At 37.3% G+C, this 14,920-nt stretch overlaps 1 protein-coding gene across 3 annotated transcripts in view; it reads left to right on the top strand.

Moving 5' to 3' along the window:
- Window positions 1-11,384, top strand: part of DYNC2H1 (dynein cytoplasmic 2 heavy chain 1) — a 395,598-nt gene extending 384,214 nt beyond the window's left edge. For all 3 annotated transcript variants that reach the window (XM_043892886.1, XM_043892813.1, XM_043892970.1), the window contains one exon: window positions 11,144-11,384. In XM_043892886.1, coding sequence (XP_043748821.1) covers window positions 11,144-11,302 — 159 coding nt within the window. In that variant the 3' untranslated portion in view covers window positions 11,303-11,384. The remainder of the gene's footprint in view (window positions 1-11,143) is intronic.
- The last annotated feature ends 3,536 nt before the right edge of the window (window positions 11,385-14,920 follow it).

The raw sequence follows: 14,920 nt of genomic DNA, 5'->3' as shown, positions 1-14,920 counted from the left end.
TGGGTTGCCATTTCCTTCTCCAATGCATGAAAGTAAAAAGTGAAAGTGAAGTCACTCAGTCCTGTCCGACTCTTAGCGACCCCATGGACTGCAGCCCACCAGGCTCTTCCATCCATGGGATTTTCCAGGCAAGAGTACTGGAGTGGGGTGCCATTGCCTTCTCCTCATTTATGGAGAAACCCTAGCAATAAAAATAGAGAGAATGGAGAATACCCGAGTAGGCATAAATGCAGAAGAGAATGACCTCGAGCAGTACCCACATAACTGACCATAAACTGAATGCAAATAAAAAATGCAGTGTTGTACCGGGCTGTATAAAAAGCAACATAACATTGCAAGACTTGGAATTTATCCTTCTACAACATTTTGCTCTGAGTATCATTTCTATACAATTTTATTTACATGCTTTAAAAAACAGGACTGAAATGGAAAGCTAAAAATAATTTAATTTGAAAAATAGCTCATGTAAAGAGAGAGAAAATGAATTGGCATAGTCAATAAAAGAGATTATTGAGAGATAAGACGAATTTATTATTTTTGTAAAAGGGATTTCCCCCAAAGCTTTTGCACTTTTTCCTGACACATAATGGAAGGATTTAAGGTGCTTCCCCACCTCTTTTTTCCCCCACTTCCTTAATTGAGGCTCATTTTCCCATATAACCTTACTGTTTTGACTGCCTCTCCTGGATCAACTGAGGGGAGAGAGAATATGGGGCATGTTGCTAAATGTTTCAGAACACAAAATTTTGGAGTCTAACAGACTAAATCCCATTCCCAGCTCTCAGACTTACGATCTGGGTGGTTTGGGGCTAGTTACCTAATCTCAGTGAGCCTCATTTGAAAGTGGAGACTGATGTTTTCTGTAGAACCGTGTTGAGGCCCTCTGTCTGTGACGTGCTCAGCAGGGTAAGTACTAACTTACATGGTTAGTTAGTACACGTGGTAAGTCTGACTCATCCTGATGGGAACATTTTAAAATGTCTTTATAATAGTATGATAATGATTATTTCATATGTACTTTATAGTACACTAACTGCTTTCAATCATCATTCAGTACTTAAGTTCCTATTATATACCATATTCTGAACACTGGGGTAACAAAATATATTTCTTCCTTCAAAGAGTCTTCTATTGGGTATAGACAAAGAGGAAGAGAAACTATTGCAGTTCAAAGTTACAGAAGTACAGTTATGGAGGATTACATAAAATGTTTTGGCAGATGAAGGAGACTTCAGCTCTATCATGTGTAAGCAGAGGAGGGAAAGTCCAATGATCTCACAGGGAAAGGAAGAATCTTCCCAAAACTGTATTCACAATAGAAGTATGAAAAATTCAAGGGCAAATTCAGTGGTAGGACCAAGCATTCCATATATAAGGGGACATAGTTTTGAATGCATGGAGAGAATTTAGGTTACTCTAGGAACTGCAAGTATAGTACATCTGGAATGTCCTGAAATGGTTCAAATTGAAGAGTGACAGCGGATATAGTCAGGGAAAAAAGGCTGAGTCCAAGTATGACAAGCCTTGGAGCCATGCCAAGGAGTTGAGCCTGTCTTATGATCAGTAGAAAGTCATTAAAAATTCAGAACAGGTGTGTGGTAAGGTCAGATTTTTAGTTTTAGAGAATTGGTCTAGCATTGAGAGAACTGAAGACTGACATAGAGTGAAATACAATCACATATGTTTTCACAGTAATCCTCTGAGTTTCGTAGAGCAGTTTTTCTCTATGTTTTGCTGAGGAAGAAACTGCAAATCTGGTCCATTAAGTGATTTGTTATGGGCCCCCCAATAGTAGCATTAGTGTTTGAATAATAGCAGTGAATATTTATCTGTATTGATTATGTGTCAAACACTGTACAGAATGTTTAGAATATAAGATAGTTAGGCCTTCCAAAAATATTTGAAATAGGAAATACTGAAATAGGAAAATATTGTTATAAAAACATTTAAAAACATTAAAAATGTTATTACCTCCATCTAAACTCAGAAAACTTAAGTTTAAAAGACTGTGTAGCTTGATCAAGGTAGGCAACTAAGTTTCAAATTCAGGTTATCTCTCTTAAATCTTGGGCCTGATACTGAGTCAACCTATAGTATAAACTAGCATTTAGGAAACTACAGTCCACAGGCCAAATCCAGTACACTGCTTATTTTTGTGCAGCCCACAGTAATGTGATCATGAATGACTCGTATCTTTTTAAATAAATGAAAAACTCAGAAGGATAGTATTTTAATGACATGTAAAAGTTAAATGAAAAGAATTAAAGTGAATTTTGGTGTCCATGAAGAAAATTTTGTGTGGAAAACAGGACGCTCATTTATGTAGATGCTGTCAAACTTCTGCAGCAGAGTTAAAGATACAGTTACATCCAAGACATATAGCCCGTAAATCCTGAAATTATTTACTATCTGGCCTCTTACGGAAAAGTTTGCTGACTGTATAAACTGTCGAACTCTCCAACTTCTGCTTGAGTTAAGTATTATTTTGTTCAAGAAATGATTTTTTATGCCAGCTATAGCTGTCTTTAATAAGCTTTACAGAATTTGGTGGGGATCATCATATTTTAATGCATCTTTACCAAGAGGGTAGGAACCAACATAAAATCGAAGGAAGCATCGACATCAGCTTACGTAAACAAGTGAATGAGTTCCTTTTCCACTTACCCTTACAGCTACTTTATTGCAGAAAGTGCAGAATCATTTAGTAAGCTGAGATAAAATAATGGAGTTCAGAACTTTGGTGACGAATTCCTTTTGGGCCTGAATAAGGTTATTCCATAAATTATTTGCATCATATTATCTGATACCTAAGGAGAAAGAAGGGCTTCCCCAGTGGCTCAGCAGTAAAGAATCTGCCTGCAGTGCAGGTTCCACAAGAGATGGCAGGTTTGATCCCTGGTTTGGGAAGATCTCCTGGAGGAGGGCAAGGCAACTCTCTCCAGTATTCTTGCCTGGAGAATCCCATGGAAAGAGGAGCCTGGCGGACTGCAGTCCACAGGGTCACAAAGAGTTGGACAGCACTGAGCATGCATGCACGCATGCGTCTGACATTTAAAGTCCTGAATAGCTTTATTTCAGCAGAAGCACGCCCAGTAACCCAGTCATGCACAGCATTGCTGAGGTACATGATGTTCACATTTTAAAAGAGCATTTTAGGTTGCGGAAGACCGAAGAACTTATGTGGTAATACTTAACAAAGGATATGAACAGCTAATTCTTAGACTTTTATTGAGGAAAATGGGAGCTTTACTATTGCTTCTGTTATATGTAATGTACTTTGTCAGTTAACAAAATTCTAATTAGGAATGTCCAGAAGAATTAAAAGGTAGTAAAATGCTGGTGCTATTTTCCTAGTGTTTGTTTACCATTATCTATGTTCGGCAAGTAATATAGCCTACACTCACATGGTTCATTTATGAGTTCATTCATTCATTCATTCATGATGCAGATTCTTAAGGTTCTTCCAGTTCCAGCTCAGTACGGGGGGTTAAATTAACATAGGTCCAAATTAAGATTCCCCTAAGGGGCTTTACCCAAAAAAGCATTCACTTTCTCCAAAGTGTTCTACACTGCATTTTTCCATAATGGTTCTCAGAAAATCTGTTCAGTATGCAAATGTAAATTTAGAAATTCATGGTGTTTTTGAGAATGTTAAAAACTGAGAATTCCCAAAAGTTTCCTAACACACAACCCTTTTCCTGCACCTGCACCCCACCTCCGTCAGGATCTAGTGTTCCACATAACAGTTAGGGAAATACTACCTTTTGAGGTAGGTCAGTCTTTATAATGCTCTGTTCTTAGATTCCATAGGGAGTCAGTTTGCCTTTGATCTATTTTTCCAGTGAAGAGCATTACTTAGGGTCTGTCAGCCCCACAGTAACATAGAAATTCTGGATCAGCCTGAACCCCACAGGCCTATACCTTCCAAGAGGTGTCACAATTGACAGTCTGACTTTAGAAACAATTTCATTCCCGGGGAAATTATGACTATAAAATGATTACACATGCCACTCACAGATGAAATGATATATGCTGAAAACTCTGCCTTTTATATACTCTGATTTAAAAATAGTAAGTATTTAATTACTATTTTTTCCTATGTGACTTTTCTTTCTTAAGGACTTGCTCTGAAAGCAATGTTGTTAGCATTGTATTATTGAAAAACAATGAAGTATTTCTCTACCAAAATACATTTTAAAGAGTAGCTAGACATTCTTGACAGAACAGAGTCTTTCAAAATATTTATGGTTGGCAGGTTGTTTAATTTCCTGTTCTGAAATAGTTATTTTTTCAGGGTTGCATTACTCATAATGGCACTTTTATGTACATTAAGCTTCTGATTTCCTCACATCTTCTTTTCTAAAGCAAATAGCTGTTCATTGACTTGGTTCATAATAGAAGAAGTTAGTTAGACCTTATACATAAATAAGTTGGACCTTATGCATAAAGCTATTTCTCATCATGTGAAGTTTGCCCTCACATGTTTTATTATAGTGAAATTTGAATTGATATTGGCAAAATAATTGTCATAATTCACCTGGGGTTAATTTGGGGTGTTTTTTTTTTTTTGGTCCTCCAGTGTTATTTTGTTATTTTCTTTGGTTTGTTGGCTAAGTGATACCTAGTATCACCATTTGACTTTGTAAACAGCTTCTTTCACTTATTAGCATGTTGCCTTCTATTTGCGGTACATATATACTTTTAAGTCACTTTCCCTGGGGCCTAGGCATGAGTGTGCATAATAACAATATATAGGTTTTTATATGTTTAATTTTAATAATTTGAAACTAACTTGTTTATGTAATATAATATGAAATATTTGAAGTCCTTCTAATATATCTTTTTTTGCATTGAGCTCTTAGTATATTTATTAATAATTAATAAAATTTAAGTTTCATCCAAATATTTCTGCCCAGCAGGGTCTTATGCTTTTTCTATTAAGATAAACATATTAAGGAGGGAGCTGTGCCATCAGAATTTAATTCAGTTAACAATATTTATGAAACTTCAGTCTGCATAAGATATGCTGAGTGAGAATGACAAAGCACTTAGCTCTATTACTTTGATCATTTATTTATTGGTTACCTGAGAGCAAGTCCATTTAACTTTTTTACAGGAGGTTTTAACATTTACCATTTACAAGATTTTGAGAAGTTAAATGTTAAGAAGCAACTGTGGTACTTTGCTTTTAAAACACTGTAGGTTTTTGCTGGGAAGATTTGTACCCTCACCTCACTTAAACATAAAGCCTACAACCAACAGCAGGTTTGGAAGGATTTGGAAATATATACAAACACTGGTAAATTAATAGTGAATATTCAAAGAATCAGCTTTGCATTATTCTTAGATTCTTGATTTAAAGAGAAAATTGCTTGGTGTTAAAATGAAGAGGTATAGAGAAATCTTCTGAATAGAAAGTGATAGCATTATAAAACATTTCAATGTGATGTTTTATTTTCATTTTTGACCATAGAAGTTAGGTGAAGGAAAGCAAATATCGGGTGGCAGAGAAAGATAATTTAAGACCTTTCCTGGGATTATAAATATACATTCAAAGATTCACATCATTTCAGTTCAACAAATATGTAATGTTTGCTCTTTGCTGAAGAATTTAAAGGTAATGCCAAAAGAAAATCTGCATTAGGTTACTAACTTTAGGAACAGCTAAGGTGTTATGAAAATTACAGGAATTTCTGAATCTTAAAGCTTTGCCATTTAACCAGAATTGGAAAAGAGGGAAGAGATTAGGCAGTGACTAATAATGGTTGAAAATTCTCTTTGTACCAAGTTCCATATTTTTTCTGAGGCCCCACTCAGGATTCATTCTGTCCATTAATCCTTGTTAGGTTAATATATCCCAGAGTAGTAGTTTACTTTGATTTTGTAAAGTACTAATTTTTCTAGAAATTGCATTCTAAATATTTGATGTGTATACTGTTTCCTAAACTAAATTTTAAGTTTCAAAGATGATTATTATTTTCCCTATTTGAATATATATTGAAATTCTTAACCTTTATAATTCCAGGGACAATGTTAGCACATAAATGCTGGTAAATGAGTGGATGAGTAACTGACAGAATCATCAATACAAACATAAGAGAAAAAAAATTAGAAAGATTCAAGGCAGATGGTCTTTTTTTCTATTTAGATAATGATTCTTCATAAAGAATACATTTTCTTATGTAAATTTCTCATGTTATTGTTTAGGAATGAATGAGTTTTAAAGGGACTTAACTGATTTGTATCAAGGACATAGAAAAGTTAGAACATTATTTTCATGTTTGTTTGAGGAATAGAGATGAGGCTTGGAAAAGATAATCAAAATTCCATATAATACCACTCTTCTTAACAACAGAATGTTTTAAATTTTTTCATGAAGCAAAAAATATTTTTATTTCTCTCTATCCTAGCACCATCCATGACATGTAGCAAATGGTAAAAAGCTGGGACTTTTCTTAAATTGATTTTAGAATTAGTAAGAATTAAAATGTATGCATATGTAGTTCTAAGATTTGAAGATATGTGGGTAAATAATACTTTTCAACTCCTGAATACATCATTGGATTCAAGTGTTGTTTGTGTCCCTTTCATGACAGGGAAACTGATACTCAGAGAACAATCTACACTGTGGGGCCAGGAGCTCCTAGACAAGCTACTATTCAAATGCCAATTTTTTTTTCAAGTGTACTACCTATGACAACTTTGCCACTTGCATAACTAAGTTACCGTGAAAAATTCTCCATAAGTTTCTAATTTATCATTTGTAAAATTCTAGAATGAGTCCAACTTTGTCTTATGTTTCATTCTAACTCTAAAACATAATCCATACTTTAAATAAAATTATATACATTCAATAAATAACATTAATCCTAAATTTGAACTGGAATTATTATGAACTTCTGATGATTTCCTTTAAAAAAAATACATATTTCTGAGCTTCAATCACTGAAAAATCCTAGAAGGAAAATGATAGATCATTTCTGGCACCCAGACTGTGGTCCCTAGTTCCATCCCAGGTGGCTCAATAGTAAAGAGTCACCTACTAATGCAGGAGATGCAGGTATGATCCCTGGGTTTGGAGGATCCCCTGGAGGAGGAAATGGCAACCTACTCCATTATTCCTGCCTGGAAAAAACCTTATGGCCAGAGGAGCCTGGCGGGCTATAGTCTGTGTGTCACAAAGAGTTGGACAGGGCTCAGCAAACGAGCATGCAGGCACCATTTTTTCATTAAAGGATCTGAGGATCCTCAGAGTAATGACGGTCCTTTATTTATGAGACAGCAGATGAACTTACAGCGTCTTGAGACACTAGAAAGAAACAAAGCTTTTAAGGATGACCAGGGACATAAGTGAGTCAGTTAGGTCACGCAGTCGTGCCCGACTCTTTGCGACCACATGGACTGCAGCACGCCAGGCTTCCCTGTCCATCACCATCTCCCAGAACTTGCTCAAACCCATGTCCATCGAGTTGGTGATGCCATCCAACCATCTCATCCTCTGTCGTCCCCTTCTCCTCCTGCCTTCAGTCTTTCCGAGCATCAAGGTCTTTTCCAGTGAGTCAGTACTTCGCATTAGATGGCCAAAATATTGTAGCTTCAGCTTCATCAATAAGTCCTTCCAATAAATATTCAGGACTTATTTCCTTTAGAATTGATTGATTTGATCTACTTGCAGTTCAAGGGACTCTCAAGAGTCTTCTCCAACACCACATTTCAAAAGCAGCAATTCTTTGACTAGACGGACCTTTGTTGGCAAAGTAATGTCTCTGTTTTTTAATATGCTGTCTAGGTTGGTCATAGCTTTTATTCTTAATTTCATGGCTGCAGTCACCATCTGCAGTGATTTTGCAGCCCAAGAAAATAAAGTCTCTCACTGTTTCCATTGTTTCCCCATCTGTTTGCCATGAAGTGATGGGACTGGATGATGTGATCTTTTTTTTTTTGAATGTTGACTTTTAAGCCAGCATTTTCACTCTCCTCTTTCACTTTCATCAAGAGGCTCTTTGGTTCTTCTTCGCTTTCTGCCATAAGGGTGATGTCATCTTCATATCTGAGGTTATTGATATGTCTCCTGGTGATCATGATTCCAGCTTGTGCTTCATCCAGCCCGGCATTTCTCATGATGTATTCTGCATATAAGTTAAATAAGCAGGGTGACAGTATACAGCCTTGACGTACTCCTTTTCCACTTGGAACCAGTCTGTTATTCCATGTCCTGTTCTAACTGTTGTTTCCTGACCTGCATACAGATTTCTCAGGAGACAGGTCAGGTGGTCTGATATTCCCATCTCTTTAAGGATTTTCCATAGTTTATTGTGAACCACACAGTCAAAGGCTTTGGTGTACTTAATAAAGCAGAAGTAAATGTTTTTCTGGAACTCTCTTACTTCTTCTATGATCCAACGGATGTTTGCAGTTTGATCTCTGGTTCCTCTGCCTTTTCTAAATCCAGCTTGACCATCTGGACATTCTCGGTTCACATACTGTTGAAGTCTCACTTGGAGAATTTCGAGCATTACTTTGCTAGCGTGTGAGATGAGTGGATTGTGCAGGAGTTTGAACATCCTTTGGAATTGCCTTTCTTTGGGATTGGAATGAAAATTGATGTTTCCAGTCTTTTGGCCACTGCTGAGTTTTCCAAATTTCCTGGCATGTTGAGTGCAGTGCTTTCACAGCATCATCTTTTAGGACTTGAAAGAGATATGCATACCACACCACCTGACCTGCCTCTTGAGAAACCTGTATGCAGGTCAGGAAGCAACAGTTAGAACTGGACATGGAACAACAGACTGGTTCCAAATAGGAAAAGGAGTACATGAAGCCTATATATTGTCACCCTGCTTATTTACCTTACATGCAGAGTACATCATGAGAAACGCCGTGCTGGAGGAAGCACAAGCCTGGAATCAGGATTGACGGAAGAAATATCAGTAACCTCAGATATGCAGATGACACCACCCTTATGGCAGAAAGTGAAGAGGAACCAAAGAGCCTCTTGATGAAAGTGAAAGAGGAGAGTGAAAAAGTTGGCTTAAAGCTCAATATTCGGAAAACTAAGATCATGGCATCCAGTCACATCACTTCATGGCAAATAGATGGAGACAGTGGAAACAGTGGCTGACTTTATTTTTCTGAGCTCCAAAATCACTGCAGATGGTGACTGCGGCCATGAAATTAAAAGACGCTTACTCCCTGGAAGGAAAGTTACGACGAACCTAGACAGCATATTAAAAAGCAGAGATATTACTTTGCCAACAAAGGTCCGTCTAATCAAGGCTTGTATGGATGTGAGAGTTGGACTATAAAGAAAGCTGAGTGCTGAAGAATTGATGCTTTTGAACTGTGGTGTTGGAGAAGACTCTTGAGAGTCCCTTGGACTGCAAGGAGATCCAGCCAGTCCATCCTAAAGCAGATCAGTCCTGAGTGTTCATTGGAAGGACTGATGTTGAAGCTGAAACTCCAATACTTTGGCCACCTGATGCAAAGAGCTGACTCGGTGGAAAGACCCTGATGCTGGGAAAGATTGAGGGCAGGAGGAGAAGGGGACGACAGAGGATGAGATGGTTGGATGGCTTCACCGACTCAGTGGACAAGGGTTTGGGTGGACTCCGGGCGTTGGTAATGGACAGGGATGCCTGGCGTGCTGCAGTTCATGGGGTCGCAAAGAGTCAGCCACGACTGAGCGACTGAACTGAATTGAACTGAGTGCAGCGCTTTCACAGCATCATCTTTTAGGACTTGAAATAGCTCAACTGGAATTCCATCACCTCCACTAGCTTTGTTCCTAGTGATGCTTCCTATAGCCCTAGGGATGCTTCCTAAGATTAGATACATGTAGAAGCAAAACCCTCAGGGGCCAAATTAATGAGTTCCCACTGCCCAAAGATTGACTGTTTGAACACCAGTAAAATAGTGATTACATTACATTGAAACACATTGAATATGTTTAAATCTACCAGTTCATAATGATACTTCAAAAATAGGTGGTCACTGATCACCTTTTCAGTATAACAGGAGAAAAAAAATCATTGCTCTAAAAGCACATAAGTAAAGGGAAATTAGATAGCATTTATCTAGCCTTTCCTCCCTCGTGGTAATCATATGATTGATAAGTGGAATTTCCTCTTTATAGATATGTTTCTGTCTGGAAATGAAGAAGAAATAATGTAATTAGATCATCATTTTGTAATCTTAAATATAAACAAGATTTATACACTCATCAATGGCACCTAATATCTACGGGAATTTGCTTTATGTTTCAAGGAACTCAAACAGGGGCTCTGTATCAACCTAGAGGGGTTAGATGGGGAGGGAGATGCACGAAAGTTTGAAGAGGGAAGAGACATATGTATACCTGTGGCTGATTCATGTTGAGGTTTGATAGAAAACAACAAAATTGTGTAAAGCAATTATCCTTCAATAAAAAAAATAAAAGGAGAGACAGCCACACTATTTGCTTCTTGACTGAAGTATACACTGCTACCTATGCAGTGTTTTTACCAAAAATTTAATCTGAATCTGAAATCACCTCCAGGTCCCCTTTACAAGAATAAAGAGAACGAAAGAACAAGATACCATGGGGATGTAGCCAACAAAAGTTAGAATATGGGAAACTCTTTGGTGTAGTACTTTAGCAAACAAATTGCAAAGAATAAAGGAGGGGAAACTTGTAAATTTAGGAGGTGTAAGAGACATAGCAAACCACAAAATGAAGGCTCTATTTGAACTGCTGTTCTTAGAAAAAAATCTTTTTAAAAGTATGGGGTAATGAGATAATGGATATAAGGTGATATTAAGGAATTATTGTTAATATTTTTATGTGATAATATTATTGTGATTATATTTTATTTATAGACATATTTTAATATTTAAGGTGAAATTTTTTGTGTAGGATTTGGTTCAAAATACTGTAATAAAATTGTTGCTGGGGGAAGGTTGTAAATGAAATACAATGAGTTGATAATTGTTGCAGCTGAATGATGGGGTTTATTATGCTGATCTTTATTTTAAACATTTTATAATAAAATGTTAAATAAATCGTATTATTTGGGAGGGTTTTATGTTTATATCTTTGGTTATCTAATGATCTGCTTCAACACGGTATATTACTGTATTTTAAAACAAAATTAATTCTTTTAAACAGGCTGCATATGGTCCTTATTCCCCTGATGAGTGCATATCTTTGCCTGTTTACACAAGTGCTGAAAGGGATCGTGTGGTGATCAATATCAACATTCCGTGTGGGGGCAACCAAGACCAGTGGATTCAGTGTGGAGCGGCTCTATTTCTCAAAAATCAGTAGCACCTAGTGACAATAAAAGCTGTCTTAGCAAGAAGAAATATTTATTAATTAAGCTTTGAATAAAATATGTAATGAGTCATGGTTGTTTATCTCATCGAGTTTTTACTTTAATGGATAATGATAGCACCTTGTACCTTTTAAAGTAATAACTTAAGTCAATGTTAGAATAGGGTATTCCTTATATAATACAGTAAGTCCCCTACATACAATCAAGTTCCATTCTGAGGGTGCATTTGTAACTCCAGTTGGTTCGTAAGTCCAACAAAGTTTGCCTAGGCTACCCACTTCAGTATTCTTGGGCTTCCCAGGTGGCTCAAACGGTAAAAGAATTCGCCTGCAATGTGGCAGATGTGGGTTTGATTCCTGGGTTGGGAAGATCCCCTGGAGGAGAGCATGGCAATCCACGCCAATATTCTTGCCTGAAGAATCCCGTGGACAGAGCCTGGCGGCCACGGGGTCAAAAAGAGCCAGACGACTGAGCGACTAAGCCCACAGCACAGGTCCCTAACTAACACAATCTGCTATATGGTACTGTACTGTAATAGGTTTATAATACTTTCACACAAATAATACATAAAGGCAAGAAATAAAGAAGCCATTTTTAATATACTGTAGTACCTTGAGAAGCACTGCCGTCCATCATGATGGCTGGCATGCAGGGCTGGTGTCAGGTGAACCGGTGAGCTGCGTTGCTGACGAGGAGGAGGAGCTGGGAGACGGTGGAGCTGAAGGGGCATCCACAAGAGGAGACGGAGGGCAAGCTGCAACTTCACTCACGCCTCTGCTGATGTGATGCACGTTCGCTTTTTTAAAAGTTTGCAACTTGAAGGTTCACATGTAGAAGACTTACTGTGGTAAGTATTTTTGTGATGCAGTTCACTTTCAGTGGCTCAAAAATTTAATGTTTTAAGTTAATAAGAGTTTTAAAATATCTAAGGAATCTAATATTTTGGCTATCATTTTTGTATCATGATTATTTAATGACATATAATATAGTAATGTTTCAGTCTTTCATGGTTTTACATATATATATATGCATATATGTACGTATATATATATAAAATGTCTTTTTAAACATTGAAGGATGCATTATATTTTAGTTAAATAACTCAGCATCTCAAAGTAATGCAAAAGAAATGGGGAATAATTGCACAGAATCCAGGACCTGGATAAGAATTTTACAAATAGAATAATTAAATGATGAAAAGTTGTAATTTCTCCTGTAAATGGCTTTCCCTTGTGTTTCTGTGGAACAGTAAAATTCTACAATGGCTGAAAGTTTTAAATGAACAGAAAGGGAAAAGCAGGAAGGAGTATACAGGGAAGGTTTTGTGGGCTATGTCTGGAAATGTCACACATAGCTTATGTTTACATTCCGTTAGAGAGAACTTAATCACATGGTGGCACCTACTTTCTAGGGTGTGGGAAATGCGGTCTAGCTGGATGCTCAGAGAAGGGAAGCACGGAGCAGCTCGCTAGCTGTCCTTGCCCCTCCCATCCGGCAGAGAAAGCTCACTCCTAAAATGCCTTCAAGACAAGGCATACAATGACTGAAGAAATATTAAATAAGCATAAGGCCTTTAATTGATCTTCTCATTCCAAACCTTGTGCTTGTGAATTATAATACTTTGAGCAATAAAACAACATGATCCAGACACTGGCCAGATCCCAGGAATACAAAGATGAATACACTGTCCCTGCTTTTGAGAGATTTAAGACCTAATAAGATAGTGAGAGGTAAAAACAATATCTCTGTAAATTCTTTTAATGATAATCATATTCCCAGGTGGCTCAAACACTAAGTCGCTTCAGTCGTGTCTGACTCTGTGCGACCCTATGGACAGCAGCCCACCAGACTCCTCTGTCCATGGGATTCTCCAGGCAAGAATACTGGGGTGGGTTGCCATGCCCTTCTCCAGTCATATTTTGTATTTAATATGGTGGCTCAGCTGGTAAAGAATCTGCCTGCAGTGCGAGAGACCTGGGTTCGATCCCTGGGTTGGGAAGATCCCCTGGAGAAGGGAAATGCTACCCACTCCAGGATTCTGGCCTGGAGAGTTCCATGGGCTATAGTCCATGGGGTCACAAAGAGTTGGACACTACTGAATGACTTTCAGTTCAGTTCACATAAAAAGAAGATACAGAAAAAAATTATAATACAATGAAATCTATTATGTGACATGCCAGCAAAGGGCTGTAGAATTTCAGAGGATGGTGTGACTAATTCTACTTCTATATATGTTGTTTAAGCAAAGCTTATCAAGAGTAGGCTAATTAGCGCTTTCTTTTCTTTCTTTCTGGAAAACTAACTTTGAAAATTTAAGTTACAAGGGATAGAAAATACATTTATTGGTCTTCCAAAATGAACAAATATTAGCATTCTGTGGTGTTTACTTTAGATTTTTTTAAGAAATTTTTAAAATTTTAAACAATTTCAAAACCAGTGAAACCCTTCTTGTTGCTTTTCCAGTCACATTTTCATCTTTCCCAGTTCAGAGGCACGGATTTGTTGTGTACGCAAGCCATTAGTATGACGACAAAATGTATGGCTAAAAACAGTACAGGAGAATTCTGGTTGTTTTTTTTAATGAATGGGAACTCTGAAACTTCAGAAAAACACACTGAAATTCTCATCAGTAGAAGCAACAAACAATAGTTTTAGATTCCTGGGCCCAGAGATGTTGGAATGGCCCAATCAGGACAATGATTTTAAAAATAAAAACTTCAGTAAACCAGGAATAGAAAGGAGCTTCTTTTCCTGGCCAGTGAATATCTATGGGGGGAAAAAAAAAAACAGCAAAGGCCATTCTTAATGGGGAAATAGAAACATTCTCTTTAAAATGAAGAAGATACAGTTTATCACGTCTATTCAAAATTCTTTAGAGATCCTGACCAGCACTGAATGATGAGAAAAATAAAAGTGAAATTGAAAAGTGAAAGCAAATAGGAAAAAACAAAAACTATGTTTAGAAAGAAGACATTAGCAGAAATGAAAATAAAGGCAGAATTGAAAGGGCAAAAGCAAGTAAAAGAAAAATATGCTCAGGAAGAAAACAGCCCTCCCTCCCGCCCATCAGTCCTTTGTCCATCTTTTAATTTTTAGCACCTGCACATACAAAAATAAAAGTTTAAGCGCAGAAACTGAGTTTAACAGTGTTAAGCATTTCTCCAGAAGTCAGTGAACGTTTTATTTTTTTGATCTGAGACTTTGTGCTGTAAGTCCTGAAAGAGAGGTGGAGACTGATGTAAGAAAACAGAAATGACAATCACTCCACATGATTGAGACACGTGGAGAGTTTCTGACATTTGACTTCCATTCACTCATTTCCATTTGCCAAAATAAAACGTGTATAAATTATTACTTGCCACCCATCTCCTCAGGAAAGTGTGAGTACAAAGGGATCTGACCAGTAAACTGCCAGACATGCCCAGGACAAGACTGCAGAGGTCCCTGGGGACACGCTGGAAACATACAGAATGAAGTACATTAGACTCAAAATCCACCACCTTGCCCCTTGTTTTTGGCCCTCTTGCACATTAAGCATCTCTAGAGTAGGGAGTGTACTTTTCATACATTGCTGGTGTTTGTTTACTGGTATTGGAGCTCAGTACGTATTT

This window comes from Cervus elaphus, chromosome 1, assembly GCF_910594005.1.
Source record: "Cervus elaphus chromosome 1, mCerEla1.1, whole genome shotgun sequence".
Lineage (NCBI taxonomy): Eukaryota > Metazoa > Chordata > Mammalia > Artiodactyla > Cervidae > Cervus > Cervus elaphus.
This window is presented reverse-complemented; position numbering and strand designations above follow the sequence as displayed.